A 12,922-nucleotide genomic window follows, 5' to 3' on the forward strand; every position below is an offset into this window, starting at 1 on the left:
AATCACCAGCAATCGTCTGGATACATTGTTACCAGAGAAATGATTCGAGTTCAAGCGTTGAAATGGGACGAAAAACACCGTGAGGTCAGCGAAAATTTCAAAGCTACGCGAAGTTGGTGCACCCGGTTTATGAATAGACGTGATCTTGTGTTGAGACAAAAAACAAAGATTGCTCTGAAAATTCCCACGGGGTGTTGTTTACGTCCAAAAACGCTGCTGGATGGACGAAGCGGGTTGCTTGAAGTGGGTTAAAGAGGTGTGGCGTCGACGTCCCGAAGGTTTCGGGAAGGAAAAGCCGCTACTTGTCTGGGACATGTTCAAAGTGCACTTGTCAGGTGAGACAAAAGCAGCACTGAAAGCTGAAAATACAGACATTGCAGTCATCCCCAGTGGTTTGATGTTCGTGCTTCAGCCACTAGATGTGAGTTTAAACAAACCATACAAAGAATTCATGAATCGACAGTGGAACAAATTTGACTCAAAAACAGCCAACAAATACGACCTGTGTTCCGTGTATTTGTTTTTCCAAAGTTGGCACCCTCTGTGTAAGCTGACCCCCTAATTTTAGGACCAAAATTTAGGGCCAAATTCTCAGCTTATACACAGGAATTTACAGTGATTGTTGCTGCATCCTCCTTTTGCTGAGGAATTTGAATAGAAATAAACATAGTATGACCATCAGCAAGCAACTTTCACTTATCACCTTGTGATGGAAAGAACCTTATTGATGAGGTAACTAAAGATGGGCTGGTACTGGAGAGCTAGTCTTTAGTAGTAGGTCAGGAGATTGTCTGATTCATATCATATAAGTACAAAATAAATTGAAAAAAGATCTTGTGCTTTCCCGTCATGGCCTGTGACTAGTAATGTGCCTCAGGGATCTGTGCTGAGACCATTGTTGTTTGTTGTGTATATCAATGATCTAGATGATAATGTGGTAATGATGACACTAAGATTGGAGGCGTGGTGGACGGCGAGGAAGGCTTTCAAAACTTGCAGAGGTTCTGGACCAAATGGAAAAATGGGCCAGAAAATGGCAGATGGAATTTAATGCAGACAAGTGTGAGGTGTTGCATTTTGGAAGGACAAATCAAGGTAGGACATACACAGTAAATGGTAGGGCACTGAGGAGTGTGGAGGAACAAAGGGATCTGAGAGTTCAGATACGTAATTCCCTGAAAGTGGCATCACAGGTAGACAGGGTTGTAAAGAAGGCTTTTGGCATCCTGGCATTCATAAATCAAAGTATTGAATATAGGGGTTGGGATGTTATGGTGAGGTTGCGTAAGACATTGGTGAGGCCAAATTCGGAGTATTGTGTGCAGTTCTGGTCACCTAACTATAGGAAGGATATCAGTAAGATTGAAAGAGTGCAGAGAAGATTTACTAGGATGTTGCCGGGTCTTCAGGGGTTGAGTTACAGAGAAAGTTTGAACAGGTTAGGACTTTATTCCTTGGAGTGTAGAAGAATGAGGGGAGATTCGATAGAGGTTTACAAAATTATGAGGGGTATAGACAGAGTAAATGCAAGTAGGCTCTTTCCACTTAGATTAGGAGAGAGATATACAAGAGGGCATGGCTTTAGGGTTAAAGGGAAAAGGTTTAGCTGGAACTTCTTCACTCAGAGAGTGGTAGGAGCATGGAACGAGCTGCCATCTGACATGGTAAATGCGGGCTCACTCTTAAGTTTTAAGAATAAATTGGATAGATACCTGGATGGGAGAGGTCTGGAGAGTTATGGACTAGGTGCAGATCAATGGGACTAGCGGAATAAAGTTTTGGCACAGACTAGAAGAGCCAAATGGCCTGTTTTCTGTGCTGTAGTGTTCTATGGTTCTATAGTTCTAAACTCTTCTCGGGCTTCCAGCCGGGTACAAGCACCAATTTTAACCAACGTTTTAATGACAAACTCTGCCATCTTCATCAATGACGATGGTGGTTGTATGTACCCCCATTGTCCATCCCTCCTGATTGGTTAGTCCTCATCCAATCAGGTTTCAGCTGTCCCACAGTGTTTTGCTCTAAGTAATAACTGGAATACAATTGTAAACAAGGTGGCATCATCCCTAATGAAGATGGCAGAGTTTGTCTTCAAAATGCCAGTTAAGATTGATACCTGTACCCGGCCGGGAGCCGGAGAAGAGTTAATTCTTTCTAAGTAACTTTATTATCAAGTTAAATATATGTCACCATATACAACTCTGAGATTCATTTTCTTGCAGGTATTCACAGTAAATACAAGAAATACAATAGAATCAGTGAAAGACTGCCCTCAACAGGGCGGACAACAAAAATGGGAAATACAAAAAGAAAAAGAAAACTGATAATATTAGTAATGAATGAATAAGCAATAAATACTGAGAACATGACATGAAGTATTCTTAAAAGTGAGTCCATAGATTATGGGAACATTTCCCTGATGGGATGAGCAACGTTATTCCCTCTGGTTCAAGAACGCTGATGATTGAGGAATAATAGCTGTTCTTGAACCTGGTAGTGGGGGTCTTGAGACTCATGTACCACTTTCCTGATGGCATGGTAGTCATTGAAACAGGTTACCATGTTCTCCTCGGGCACCAGTATAAATGAAGCCTGCTTGAAGCAGGTGGGTACCTCAGACTGCCAAATGGAGAGGTTAAAGATATCGGTGAACACTCCAGCTGGTTGATCAGCACAGGTCTATGTTACTCGGCCAGATACCCAGTCTGTGCTAGGTGCTTTCCATGTGTTCGCCCTCATGATCATAACAAGTGCTTTCAACCATTTTTTTTGATATATAGTGGAGTAAACCAATGTGGCTGAATTCTGGTTTCTGTGATTAAAGGAATCTCAGGAGGAAGCCAGACCTACAGTGGTGCTAGCAAGTTTGTGAACCCTGTAGAATTTTGTCTATTTCTGCATAAATATAACCTAAAATGTGATCAAATTTTTGCACAAATCCTAAAACTAGATAAAGAGAACCCAATTAAATAAATCAAAAACATTTTACATGTTCATTTATTTATTGAGAAAAATTATCCAATATTACATGTATTTGTTTGGAAAAAAATATATGAACCTTTGCTTTCAGTAACTGGTGTTACCCCCTTGTACAGCAATAACTTCAACCAAACATTTCCAGTAACTGTTGATCAGTCCTACACATTGGCATGGAGGAATTTTAGGTCATTGCTCCTTACAAAACTGCTTCAACTCTGGGAAGTTGGTGGGCTTCCTTGCATGAACTGCTAGCTTCAAGTTCTTCCACAATTTCAGTAGGATTAAGGACATGACTTTGACTCAGCATTCCAAAACATGAAATTTCTTCTTTTTAAACCATTCTGTTGTTGATTTACTCTTGTCTTTCACATCATTGTCTTGTAGAATCCAACTTCTGTTAAGCTTCAGGTGACAGACTGCTACCCTGACATTCTCCTGTAAAATGTCTTGATACAATTTTGAGTTCACTGTTCCCTATGATTGCAAGCTGTCCAGACCCTAAGGCATTGCACATTGCCTCTTGGTGTGACCTTTGCAGGATGCCCACTCCTAGGAAGAGATGCAACAGTACTGAGTTTCCTCCATTTGTAGACAATTTCTGTTACTCTGGACTGATGAACACTCAGGTGTTCAGAAATTCTTTTGTAGCCTTTTCTAGCTTGATGCATCTCTACAATTCTTTTTCTCAGGTCCTCTGAAAGTTGTTTTGATCGAGGCATGGTGCACATAGAGAGATCTTTCTTGAGAAGAGCAGGCTCATCAATAATCTGACTTTGAGTGTCTTTTTTATAAGGCAGGGCACCCCTACAACACACATCTCCAATTTCATCTCTTTGATTGGACACCTAACTCCAAATAACTTTTGTAGAAGGCATTATCCCAGAGTTTCACTACTTTTTCCAACAAGTACATGTAATATTGGATCATTTTTCTCAATAAATGAACAAGAATAATGTTTTTGTGTTATTTATTTAATTGGGCTCTCTTTATTTAGTTTTAGGACTTGCATGACAATCTGATCACATTTTAGGTCATATTTATGCAGAAATAGAGGAAATTCTGCAGGTTCACAAACTTTCTAGCACCACTGTAGATGACCATGGTTGCATCTGTGCCTGATTGTTGCTATATACATGCCAGATTCTATCATTAGCTTTAGTCAGTCTTTTAATGAAGTCATGTGCACCTTATAAAAGAATAGAAGAGTGTTTCACATGCTGAGATTTGTTAATTGATCATAATTTGGGGCTAATTTGAGCCATAATTTCATCTCAATTCTACATAAATTGATGGAATAATTTAAACAGAGGAGACTTCTGTGTCAGTTGCATTAATTATTTTGCTGAAAACAGAAAAATGGAACTGTGTGTAGCTGTTTCTTGCAGTAAGCACTGTATATAGTAGTGATGAAATGTACTCTGCCTTAAATTCAGTTCTTCTCACGTAAATGGAATGACTTCGTGAATACTGTATTAACACTATATAGTGTATGTAGCACCAATGAATAGGATGACGTTGTTTCATATTCAAGTTTGGTAAAAATTTGTGGACTCATTTTTTACATGAGGCAGTTTGATTAAACCAAGGATTGCCAGCCATTTTATTTATGCCGTGGAGCCCTACCATTGATTAAGGGGTCCAGGGACCCCAGGTTGGGAACCCCTGGATTAAACTGTTCTAGCTAAGTATGGGAGAAAAAGGAAACTTACTGAAGTTCTTGCTCCTTTTCATCTTTTAGTACATTATGCAAAAATAATCATGAGGATTTTCTGAAATCCCCTTTTTTTGCAGATATAAGTGAAATAGACAAAACTGACATGGATGGGAATCTTCTGAATCCATCTCTTTCTGTGCTGATACAAATAAAAGAGATATGACTGAGATAGTTAAATCATCTGTTTTAAATTGTGCCAGTTTTAGGTTACTCATGACTCCACAATATGCTTGAAAAGGGCAAAGCATTTCCGGAACAACTGAGGTATATCAATGATGTTTTTGGCAAAAATGAATAATGACTTTCCCTATAATAGAAAAAATTGAAAATGTAATTTTATGTGGTCAGTCTTGATGTACTGTGATGGTAAAACTCAAGAAAATATGTTCCCGATTCCTACTTCTGCGGTAACTGTTGAAAAGCATGGCAGAATAAATGAAAGTTATCTAACGATAGGATTTAGAAGAAAGTTAGAAAACATTTAGACAGAAAGAAGTAGGTCTGAGGAGTTTTAACAGAAATTTTTAAAAGTTTATTAACAGAAGAAAGTAAATAACTCATAATCTCAAATTAAGAGTGCTTTGTAAATCTGGTTATTCATTTCTCGAGAGTCTTGTTTATGAACTGATTTTACTTTCTTTCCTACAGTGGAAGTAGTAGTGAAGACGAGCCCACCTGAACTTGTACAAGTTGTTCTGGAACCTACGGTTGGGCAGGTGGCTTCAGTATTTGCAACAGAAATTTCTGGTAATTCTAATTGCTTAATTTACATTTTGGATAACTTTATCAGAAGCAATTTTGTGGTTGTTATAAAGGTTATGTACATACAGTGCCAGCAATATTTAATACAGAGTAACCATAACAGAATAAACACTGAGCATTTATTCAATCAAATAAATTACAGATGCTCAAAATCTGAAATAAAAACATAATACTGGGAAATCTCAGAAGGTCAGATAATATCCATGGAAAGCTGGATCAATGTTTTTGGTCTGAAATCCTCCTTTTCTGACAAAGGGCTTCGGTTTCAAACCATAAACTGCTTCTCTTTTTAAACATGCTGTCACACTGCTGATTATAACACTGTGGTTTTCTTCAAAACATCTTGAGTAGTTATTCTGCTCTTTTCACTTAAAAGTGTTAGGTGGGGAAGTTCCAGGAGCACCATAATGCAAACATACTCTTCCTACTCCACTGGGAAACTAAAAGTAATAAATCAACTCCTCTTTCTTTTCTCTGCTAAACTTCTGTATGCTCAAAAATTAAAACACTATTTGGGTTCCAGTGACCTAGCTGAGAAGTATCCTCCAGTAAGAAGGAAAACAGATCTAATACAAAGGTATATCAAATATTTTGTGAAGTAGTCAGGTGCTGTGCAGATTTTGAATATCACATCAGCATTAATTAAGTAAAACTAATAGTGAACTCCTGACACGAAATACCAACTGAGCTGAAAAGGAAGATAGAGTTTTCTGAAGAGGTAACCAAGAAGTTTAATAAGGACAGGCAGTGGACATTGTTTACATACAGCAACACACAAAATGGTGTAGAAGCTTAGTGGTTCAGGAAACATCTATAGAGGGTAGTGGACTGTCAACATTTGAGTCACGAGCCTTCACTGAGACTGAAAAATAAAAGCTGGGGTGCCTAAGACTTTTGCATAATACTATAGTAATTTTATGTATTGCACTATACTGCTGCCATAAAAAATAAACACATTTCCTTACATAAGTGAATGATGCTGAGCTTGATTCTGATTCGGGTCTCTATTGTGGACTGAGAGTGGGAAGGGGGCAGGGAGAGAGGTAACATGGTTGGGCAAAGAGGAGGAGAGAGGGAAGGGAGCAGGAAGCAGCACAGAGAGATTCTGTAATGATCAATAGAACAATTTTTTGGGATCAAATGACCTTGTCTGGTGTCTCAGGGCCGGATGTATCTGCAGCTGTGCCAACCCCCACCCCAGGCACTCTTTCTCTGACACCTGACACACACCCCTCCTGTGGCACTCCACCCTTGCCATTAGCAATGTTCTTTGCTTCCATGAGATTTACAAACTGTTCCACATTGACAAATGTAAACATTTTACTGTGAAAATGTTTTAGGCACTCTAGCTATATACATGTGCCTGAAACTTTTGTACAGTACTGGAGCTAGAACAAAACGGTGAAGGAAAGGCTGAAACAAGAACTAGCAAGCTTCAGATTTCAGCATCTGCAGTCTCTTGTGTCTGCATTGTCTATATGGACTTTAGCCAAACTTGTGCCAAGATCCCACACAGAAAGCTAGTCTGGAAGGTTGGGATAAAGAAAGAGCTAGCCAAGTGGACATAACTGGCTTAATCACAAACATGAGAAAATCTGCAGATGCTGGAAATCCAAAGCAATACACACAGATGTTGGCAGCACTTAGCATTTATGGAAAAAAGTAAACAATCAAAGTTTTGGGCTGACATCCTTCATTAGACTGGAAAGGAAGGGGGAAGAAGTCAGACTGGCTTAATGTTGGGAAACAGAGGGTGATGGTGGAAAGTTGTTTATCCAGTAAAGCCCTGTGACTAATGATGTGTCACAGGAATCAGTACTAGGCCCATTGTTTGCCATTAATATAAACAATTTGGAAATGAATACACAAGGCCTGCTTAGAAATTTTGCAGAGGGCACTGAAGTGGGTCGTATCACTAGACAATGAAGAGGTTATCAAAAATTACAGGGGGTCTTGATCAGCTAGGTAAGTGGGTCATCAAATTGCAAATGTCAATTCAGACAAGTGAAAGTATTGTATTTTGGAAAGTCATATTTTGGTAAGACTTGCACAGTGAATACTAAGGGTTTGAGTAGTGTTTAAAACAGGGACTTAGCAATACAAGTATATAGCTCTCTAAAAGTGGCATGCTAGCTTTCATAATTCAGAATACTGAGTATAGGAGTGGAGATATTATGTTGTAGTTGCACAAAATGCTGGAAGTCTACATTTGGAGTATTGTTTTCAATTCGAGTTAACTTGATAACAAGTTAACAATTTCTGACAAGATTGCTCAATGTCAGCAAAACAAAAGATTTAAAATTAACTTTAGGAAGAGGGAGGGGGTTGTGGACAGTGCAAAATGCTCCTGTCTATATCAATGGTGTTGAAGTTGAGAGGGTTGAGAGTTGCAAGTTCCTAGCAGTGAATGTCAACAATAACCTATACAACCACATATAAGCCATGGCTAAGAATGCTCACTCATGCCTTTACTTCCTCAGGAGACAAAAGAGATTTGGCATATCCCTATCACACGTACCAACTTTTATTGATGCATCACAGATACCATTCTGTCTGTTTGCATCACACTTCAATATGGCAAGTTCTCGCCATATGAACACAAAAAAATGCAGAGTTGTGGACACAGTTCACCATGGAAACTAGACCCCTCCCCCCCCCAATCTGCTTATTCTGTCTATACTTCTTGTGGCCTCAGTAAAACAGCAGCATAATCAAAGACCCTGCCCATTCCAGACATTCTCTCTTCTCTCTTCCATTGTGCAGAAGATACAAAAACCTGAATGCGCATACCGCTAGCTCAAGGATACCTTCTACCTGGCTGTTATAAAAGACTACTAAATGGTTCCCTAATACAGTAAAATGGACTCTTGATCTCACAGTTTACCTTATTATGATCTTGTAGCTTATGTTTATCTGCACTATTCCTTCTTCGTAGCTGTACCCTTTATTCTGCATCCTGTTTCTGTTTAACCCTGTACTATCTCAATAATAATAGATTTTTATGAGCAGTATTCAAGACAAACTTTTCACTGTACATTATCAGTATGTGCAACAATAATAATTACAATTCCAAATCCAAAAATACATCCTCCCAAGTTACTAGTACATCAATAACAGGTTGATGCTCACGTAATATAATTCAAACATTAATACAATAATGCTAACTTGTTAGGTGAGTTGTGAGGACAACGTGTAATGCACACACAATGTCTAATCATGAAAGCAGAGAACTAAACTAATGTCATTGATAAAGCCAGTACCCCACTATAATTTGTCCTTGAAATTGAAACAGCACAGTAGATGAGACAGAATCAAATCCAGCAATTTACATTATAGCCTATCTAATAGCTACCAGCAAACATGAAAGGAGACAGTAAACCCGGCAGAATAAACAAAATGTTGAGTCCTGATCGGACTTAGGAAACCTAATTAATGAACAGAGTTCTGAAAAATAAGATGCATCAGATCTCTGTTAAAGCTGCTGAAGGAAACTAATCCCACCACTATTGAATTCCATATTATGCACAGCACAGATACAGTGAAACAACATGCTGGTAATCATAAATCGTCTTTTAAAAAAAGAAGGTTATCTGGACAATAATTGAAAAGAAACATGAAAACCATCAGAAGAATGAAGTGATCCATTAAGGAGAAGGATAAAGAAAACACGTTGTGATGCAGGGTATAACTAGTTCAGTAGAAAACTTCATATTCCAGAAAGAAAGCTATTGTAGTTATATATTAAGAAGGGATCAACTGCTGCATCTGATGCAGATCAGTTATGATTTTTAAATAGTCATAGTCATACTTTATTGATCCCGGGGGAAATTGGTTTTCATTACAGTTGCACCATAAGTAATAAATAGTAATAGAAATAGTAACAGTAATACTACTATTAGTAAATAGTAATAGTCATAGAAATAATAAATAGTAATAGAATAGTAATAGAAAATAGTAATAAATAGTTAAATAATAATATGTAAATTATGCCAGTAAATTATGAAATAAGTCCAGGACCAGCCTATTAGCTCAGGGTGTCTGACCCTCCAAGGCAGGAGTTGTAAAGTTTGATGGCCACAGGCAGGAATGACTTCCTATGACGCTCTGTGCTGCATCTCAGAGGAATGAGTCTCTGGCTGAATGTACTCCTGTGCCCACCCATTACATTCTGTAGTGGATGGGAGATATTGACCAAGATGGCATGCAACTTAGACAGCATCCTCTTTTCAGACACCACCGTGAGAGAGTCCAGTTCCATCCCCACAACATCACTGGCCTTACGAATCAGTTTATTGATTCTTTTGGTGTCTGCTACCCTCAGCCTGCTGCCCCAGCACACAACAGCAAACATGATAGCTCTGGCCACCACAGACTCGTAGAACATCCTCAGCATCGTCCGGCAGATGTTAAAGGACGTCAGTCTCCTCAGGAAATAGAGACGGCTCTGACCCTTCTTGTAGACAGCCTCAGTGTTCTTAGACCAGTCCAGTTTATTGTCAATTCGTATCCCCAGGTATTTGTAATCCTCCACCATGTCCACCCTGATTCCCTGGATGGAAACAGGGGTCACCAGTACCTTAGCTCGCCTCAGGTCTACCACCAGCTCCTTAGTCTTTTTCACATTAAGCTGCAGATAATTCTGCTCACACCATGTGACAAAATTTCCTACCGTAGCCCTGTACTCAACCTCATCTCCCTTGCTGATGCATCCAACTATGGCAGAGTCATCCGAAAACTTCTGAAGATGACAAGACTCGGTTCAGTAGTTGAAGTTCGAGGTGTAAATGGTGAAGAGAAAGGGAGACAAGACAGTCCCCTGTGGAGCCCCAGTGCTGCTGATCACTCTGTCGGACACACAGTGTTGCAAGCACACGTACTGTGGTCTGCCAGTCAGGTAATCAATAATCCATGATACCAGGGAAGCATCCAGCTGCATCACTGTCGGCTTCTCCCCCAGCAGAGCAGGGCGGATAGTGATGAACACACTGGAGAAGTCAAAAAACATGACCCTCACAATGCTCGCTGGCTTGTCCAGGTGGGCGTAGACACAGTTCAGCAGGTAGACGATGGCACCCTCAACTCCTAGTCGGGGCTGGTAGGCGAACTGGAGGGGAACTAAGTGTGGCCTGACCATAGGCCGGAGCAGCTCCAGAACAAGTCTCTCCAGGGTCTTCATGATGTGGGAGGTCAATGCCACCGGTCTGTAGTCATTGAGACCGCTGGGGCGCGGCGTCTTCGGCACAGGGACGAGGCAGGACGTCTTCCACAGTACCGGAACCCTCCGGAGCCTCAGGCTCATGTTGAATACATGGCGAAGTACTCCACATAGCTGAGGGGCACAGGCTTTGAGCACCCTGGACCATCCGGTCCTGCAGCCTTGCTTGGGTTGAGAGGTTTCAGCTGTCTTCTCACCCGTTCAGCCGTGAAGCCCACCGTGGTGGTTTTGTGTGGGGGAGGGGTATAGTCATGAGAGCAGGGTGGGGGACTGTGAGGAGGGGTAGGAAGGGAGAGTGGAATATGTGTTGCTTGGGGGCCGACAACAAATGGCTCTTGTGGGGGATGGACAGGGGTCACAATGTCAAATCTGTTAAAGAACAGGTTAAGTTCATTGGCCCTGTCCACACTGCCTTTAGCTCCTCTGTTGCTAGTTTGCTGAAACCCAGTGATGGTCCTCATCCCCCTCCAGACCTCCCTCATGTTGTTCTGCTGGAGTTTCCACTCAAGCTTCCTCCTGTACCTGTCTTTAGCCTCCCTGATCCTGGCTTTCAGGTCCCTCTGTATTGCCCTCAGCTCCTCCCTATTTCCATCTCTAAATGCCCTCTTTTTACATTCAGGATGTCCTTAATATCCTTTGTCACCCATGGCTTGTTATTTGAATAACAAAGGACAGTTCTTGTCGGAACATTGCAGAGTACACAGAAGTTAATGTAACCAGTGATGCATTCTGTGAGCCCATCAATATCCTCTCCATGTGGCTCACAGAGTGCCTGCCAGTCTGTCAACTCAAAACAACCCTGGAGCGCCTCATAAGCCTCCTCCGACCATTTCCTCACTGTCCTCGAGGTTGCAGGTTTACTCTTCACCAGAGGCACGTAGCAGAGTTTTAGATGCACCAGTTTGTGATCTGACCTTCCCAGTGGGGGGAGGGGAGAGGAGCTGTATGCATCCTTGACGTTGGCGTACATCAAATCCAGAGTCCTCTCCCCTCTGGTTGTACAGCTCACATACTGCGTGAAGTTGGGCAGTGTTCTAGCCATGGTAACCTGGTTGAAGTCACCCGAGATGGTAATGAGGACACTCGGGTGCTGGGTTTGTAATCTGGCTATGATGGTGTAAATGATGTTACACGCCGACGTCAGATTGGCAGAGGGAGGGATGTACACAACAACCACAATTGCATGCGAGATTTCCCTTGGCAAATAATATGGCCGGAGTCCAACAGCAAAAAGTTCAATATCTGGGCTACAGACACGTTCCTTGATCGTAATATACCCAGGATTGCACCATCTGTTATTTACCAGAACCGACAGCCCCCCTCCTTTGCGCTTACCGGTCTCAGTGCAATTCCGGTCAGCTGGAATGGTCTGGAAGCTCTCTATGGAAATGCTTTGATTGGGTATGTCCTCGTTCAGCCACGTCTCAGTAAAGCACATGACACTGCTCTCCCGAAATGTTCTGTGACTCCTGACAAGCGCAGTCAGTTCAGCGATTTTATTCCCCAGCGATCTCACATTTCCCATTATGAGAGAGGGGAGACACGGCTTATAACTTCTCTTCTCCATAAGCTTCCGTTGTCTTGACCCGGTCCTCTTCCCTCGCCTTTTTGATCCCCCTCTGCATCCTCTGTGTGTTTTCCTCCAGATTTCAGCCAGGATGTCCGCTGCTCTGTTTGCTAAACCAGTGGGCATGAGCGCAATCAATTGGTCCCTTGAATACACAATGCGGCCATACTGCTGCCATGCTAACGAGACGTGTCCGAAAGTAACTAATTCCAGCGCTAAAAAAACAAATAAAACTCTCTCCACCAGCATGTTAGAGAAGGTGCAGCTTCAACGTGTTACCGTGAGAAAAAAAATACAACAAATAACTAAGTTTAAAAGTAAGAAATTACGGAGCAATTGTAACCGGCTGCATGCACAACCGGCGCAAGTTCTATTTTACAATACATTACACTTTACTTTTTTTAAGCTTTTTTGTTATCAGCCCATAATTATTCTTTAAAATAAAACTTACTAACTAGCAGCAGAATAACCAGTAAAATGATATGGATTAAAGTATGGCATTGTTGTCAAAATAGCTTAATGCTGAGACTAATTTGGAATGTACTTGTTCTTTGTGAGGCTTGTTTTCTGTAGTTTGGCTGTTCTATTTGCTAACACAATAAGCATCACTGTTTAAAAAACTTGTCTTCAAAGCATGCCTATATGGTGTCAAATTGTAGGCTGATCTGTGCATTTACTTAAAGGA

At 41.0% G+C, this 12,922-nt stretch overlaps 1 protein-coding gene and 1 long non-coding RNA gene across 8 annotated transcripts in view; one reads left to right on the top strand and one right to left on the bottom strand.

Annotated features, from left to right (window-relative positions):
- The window catches only part of LOC134344394 (uncharacterized), a 29,718-nt gene extending 17,441 nt beyond the window's left edge, over window positions 1-12,277 (bottom strand). For all 4 annotated transcript variants that reach the window (XR_010017430.1, XR_010017431.1, XR_010017432.1 and 1 more), the window contains exon 1: window positions 12,006-12,277. This is a non-coding gene — a long non-coding RNA (uncharacterized LOC134344394). The remainder of the gene's footprint in view (window positions 1-12,005) is intronic.
- The window catches only part of LOC134344379 (latent-transforming growth factor beta-binding protein 2-like), a 510,939-nt gene that overhangs the window by 294,429 nt on the left and 203,588 nt on the right, over window positions 1-12,922 (top strand). For all 4 annotated transcript variants that reach the window (XM_063044071.1, XM_063044078.1, XM_063044088.1 and 1 more), the window contains one exon: window positions 5,342-5,440. In XM_063044071.1, coding sequence (XP_062900141.1) covers window positions 5,342-5,440 — 99 coding nt within the window. The remainder of the gene's footprint in view (window positions 1-5,341; window positions 5,441-12,922) is intronic.

Source organism: Mobula hypostoma, chromosome 1, assembly GCF_963921235.1.
Source record: "Mobula hypostoma chromosome 1, sMobHyp1.1, whole genome shotgun sequence".
NCBI lineage: Eukaryota > Metazoa > Chordata > Chondrichthyes > Myliobatiformes > Myliobatidae > Mobula > Mobula hypostoma.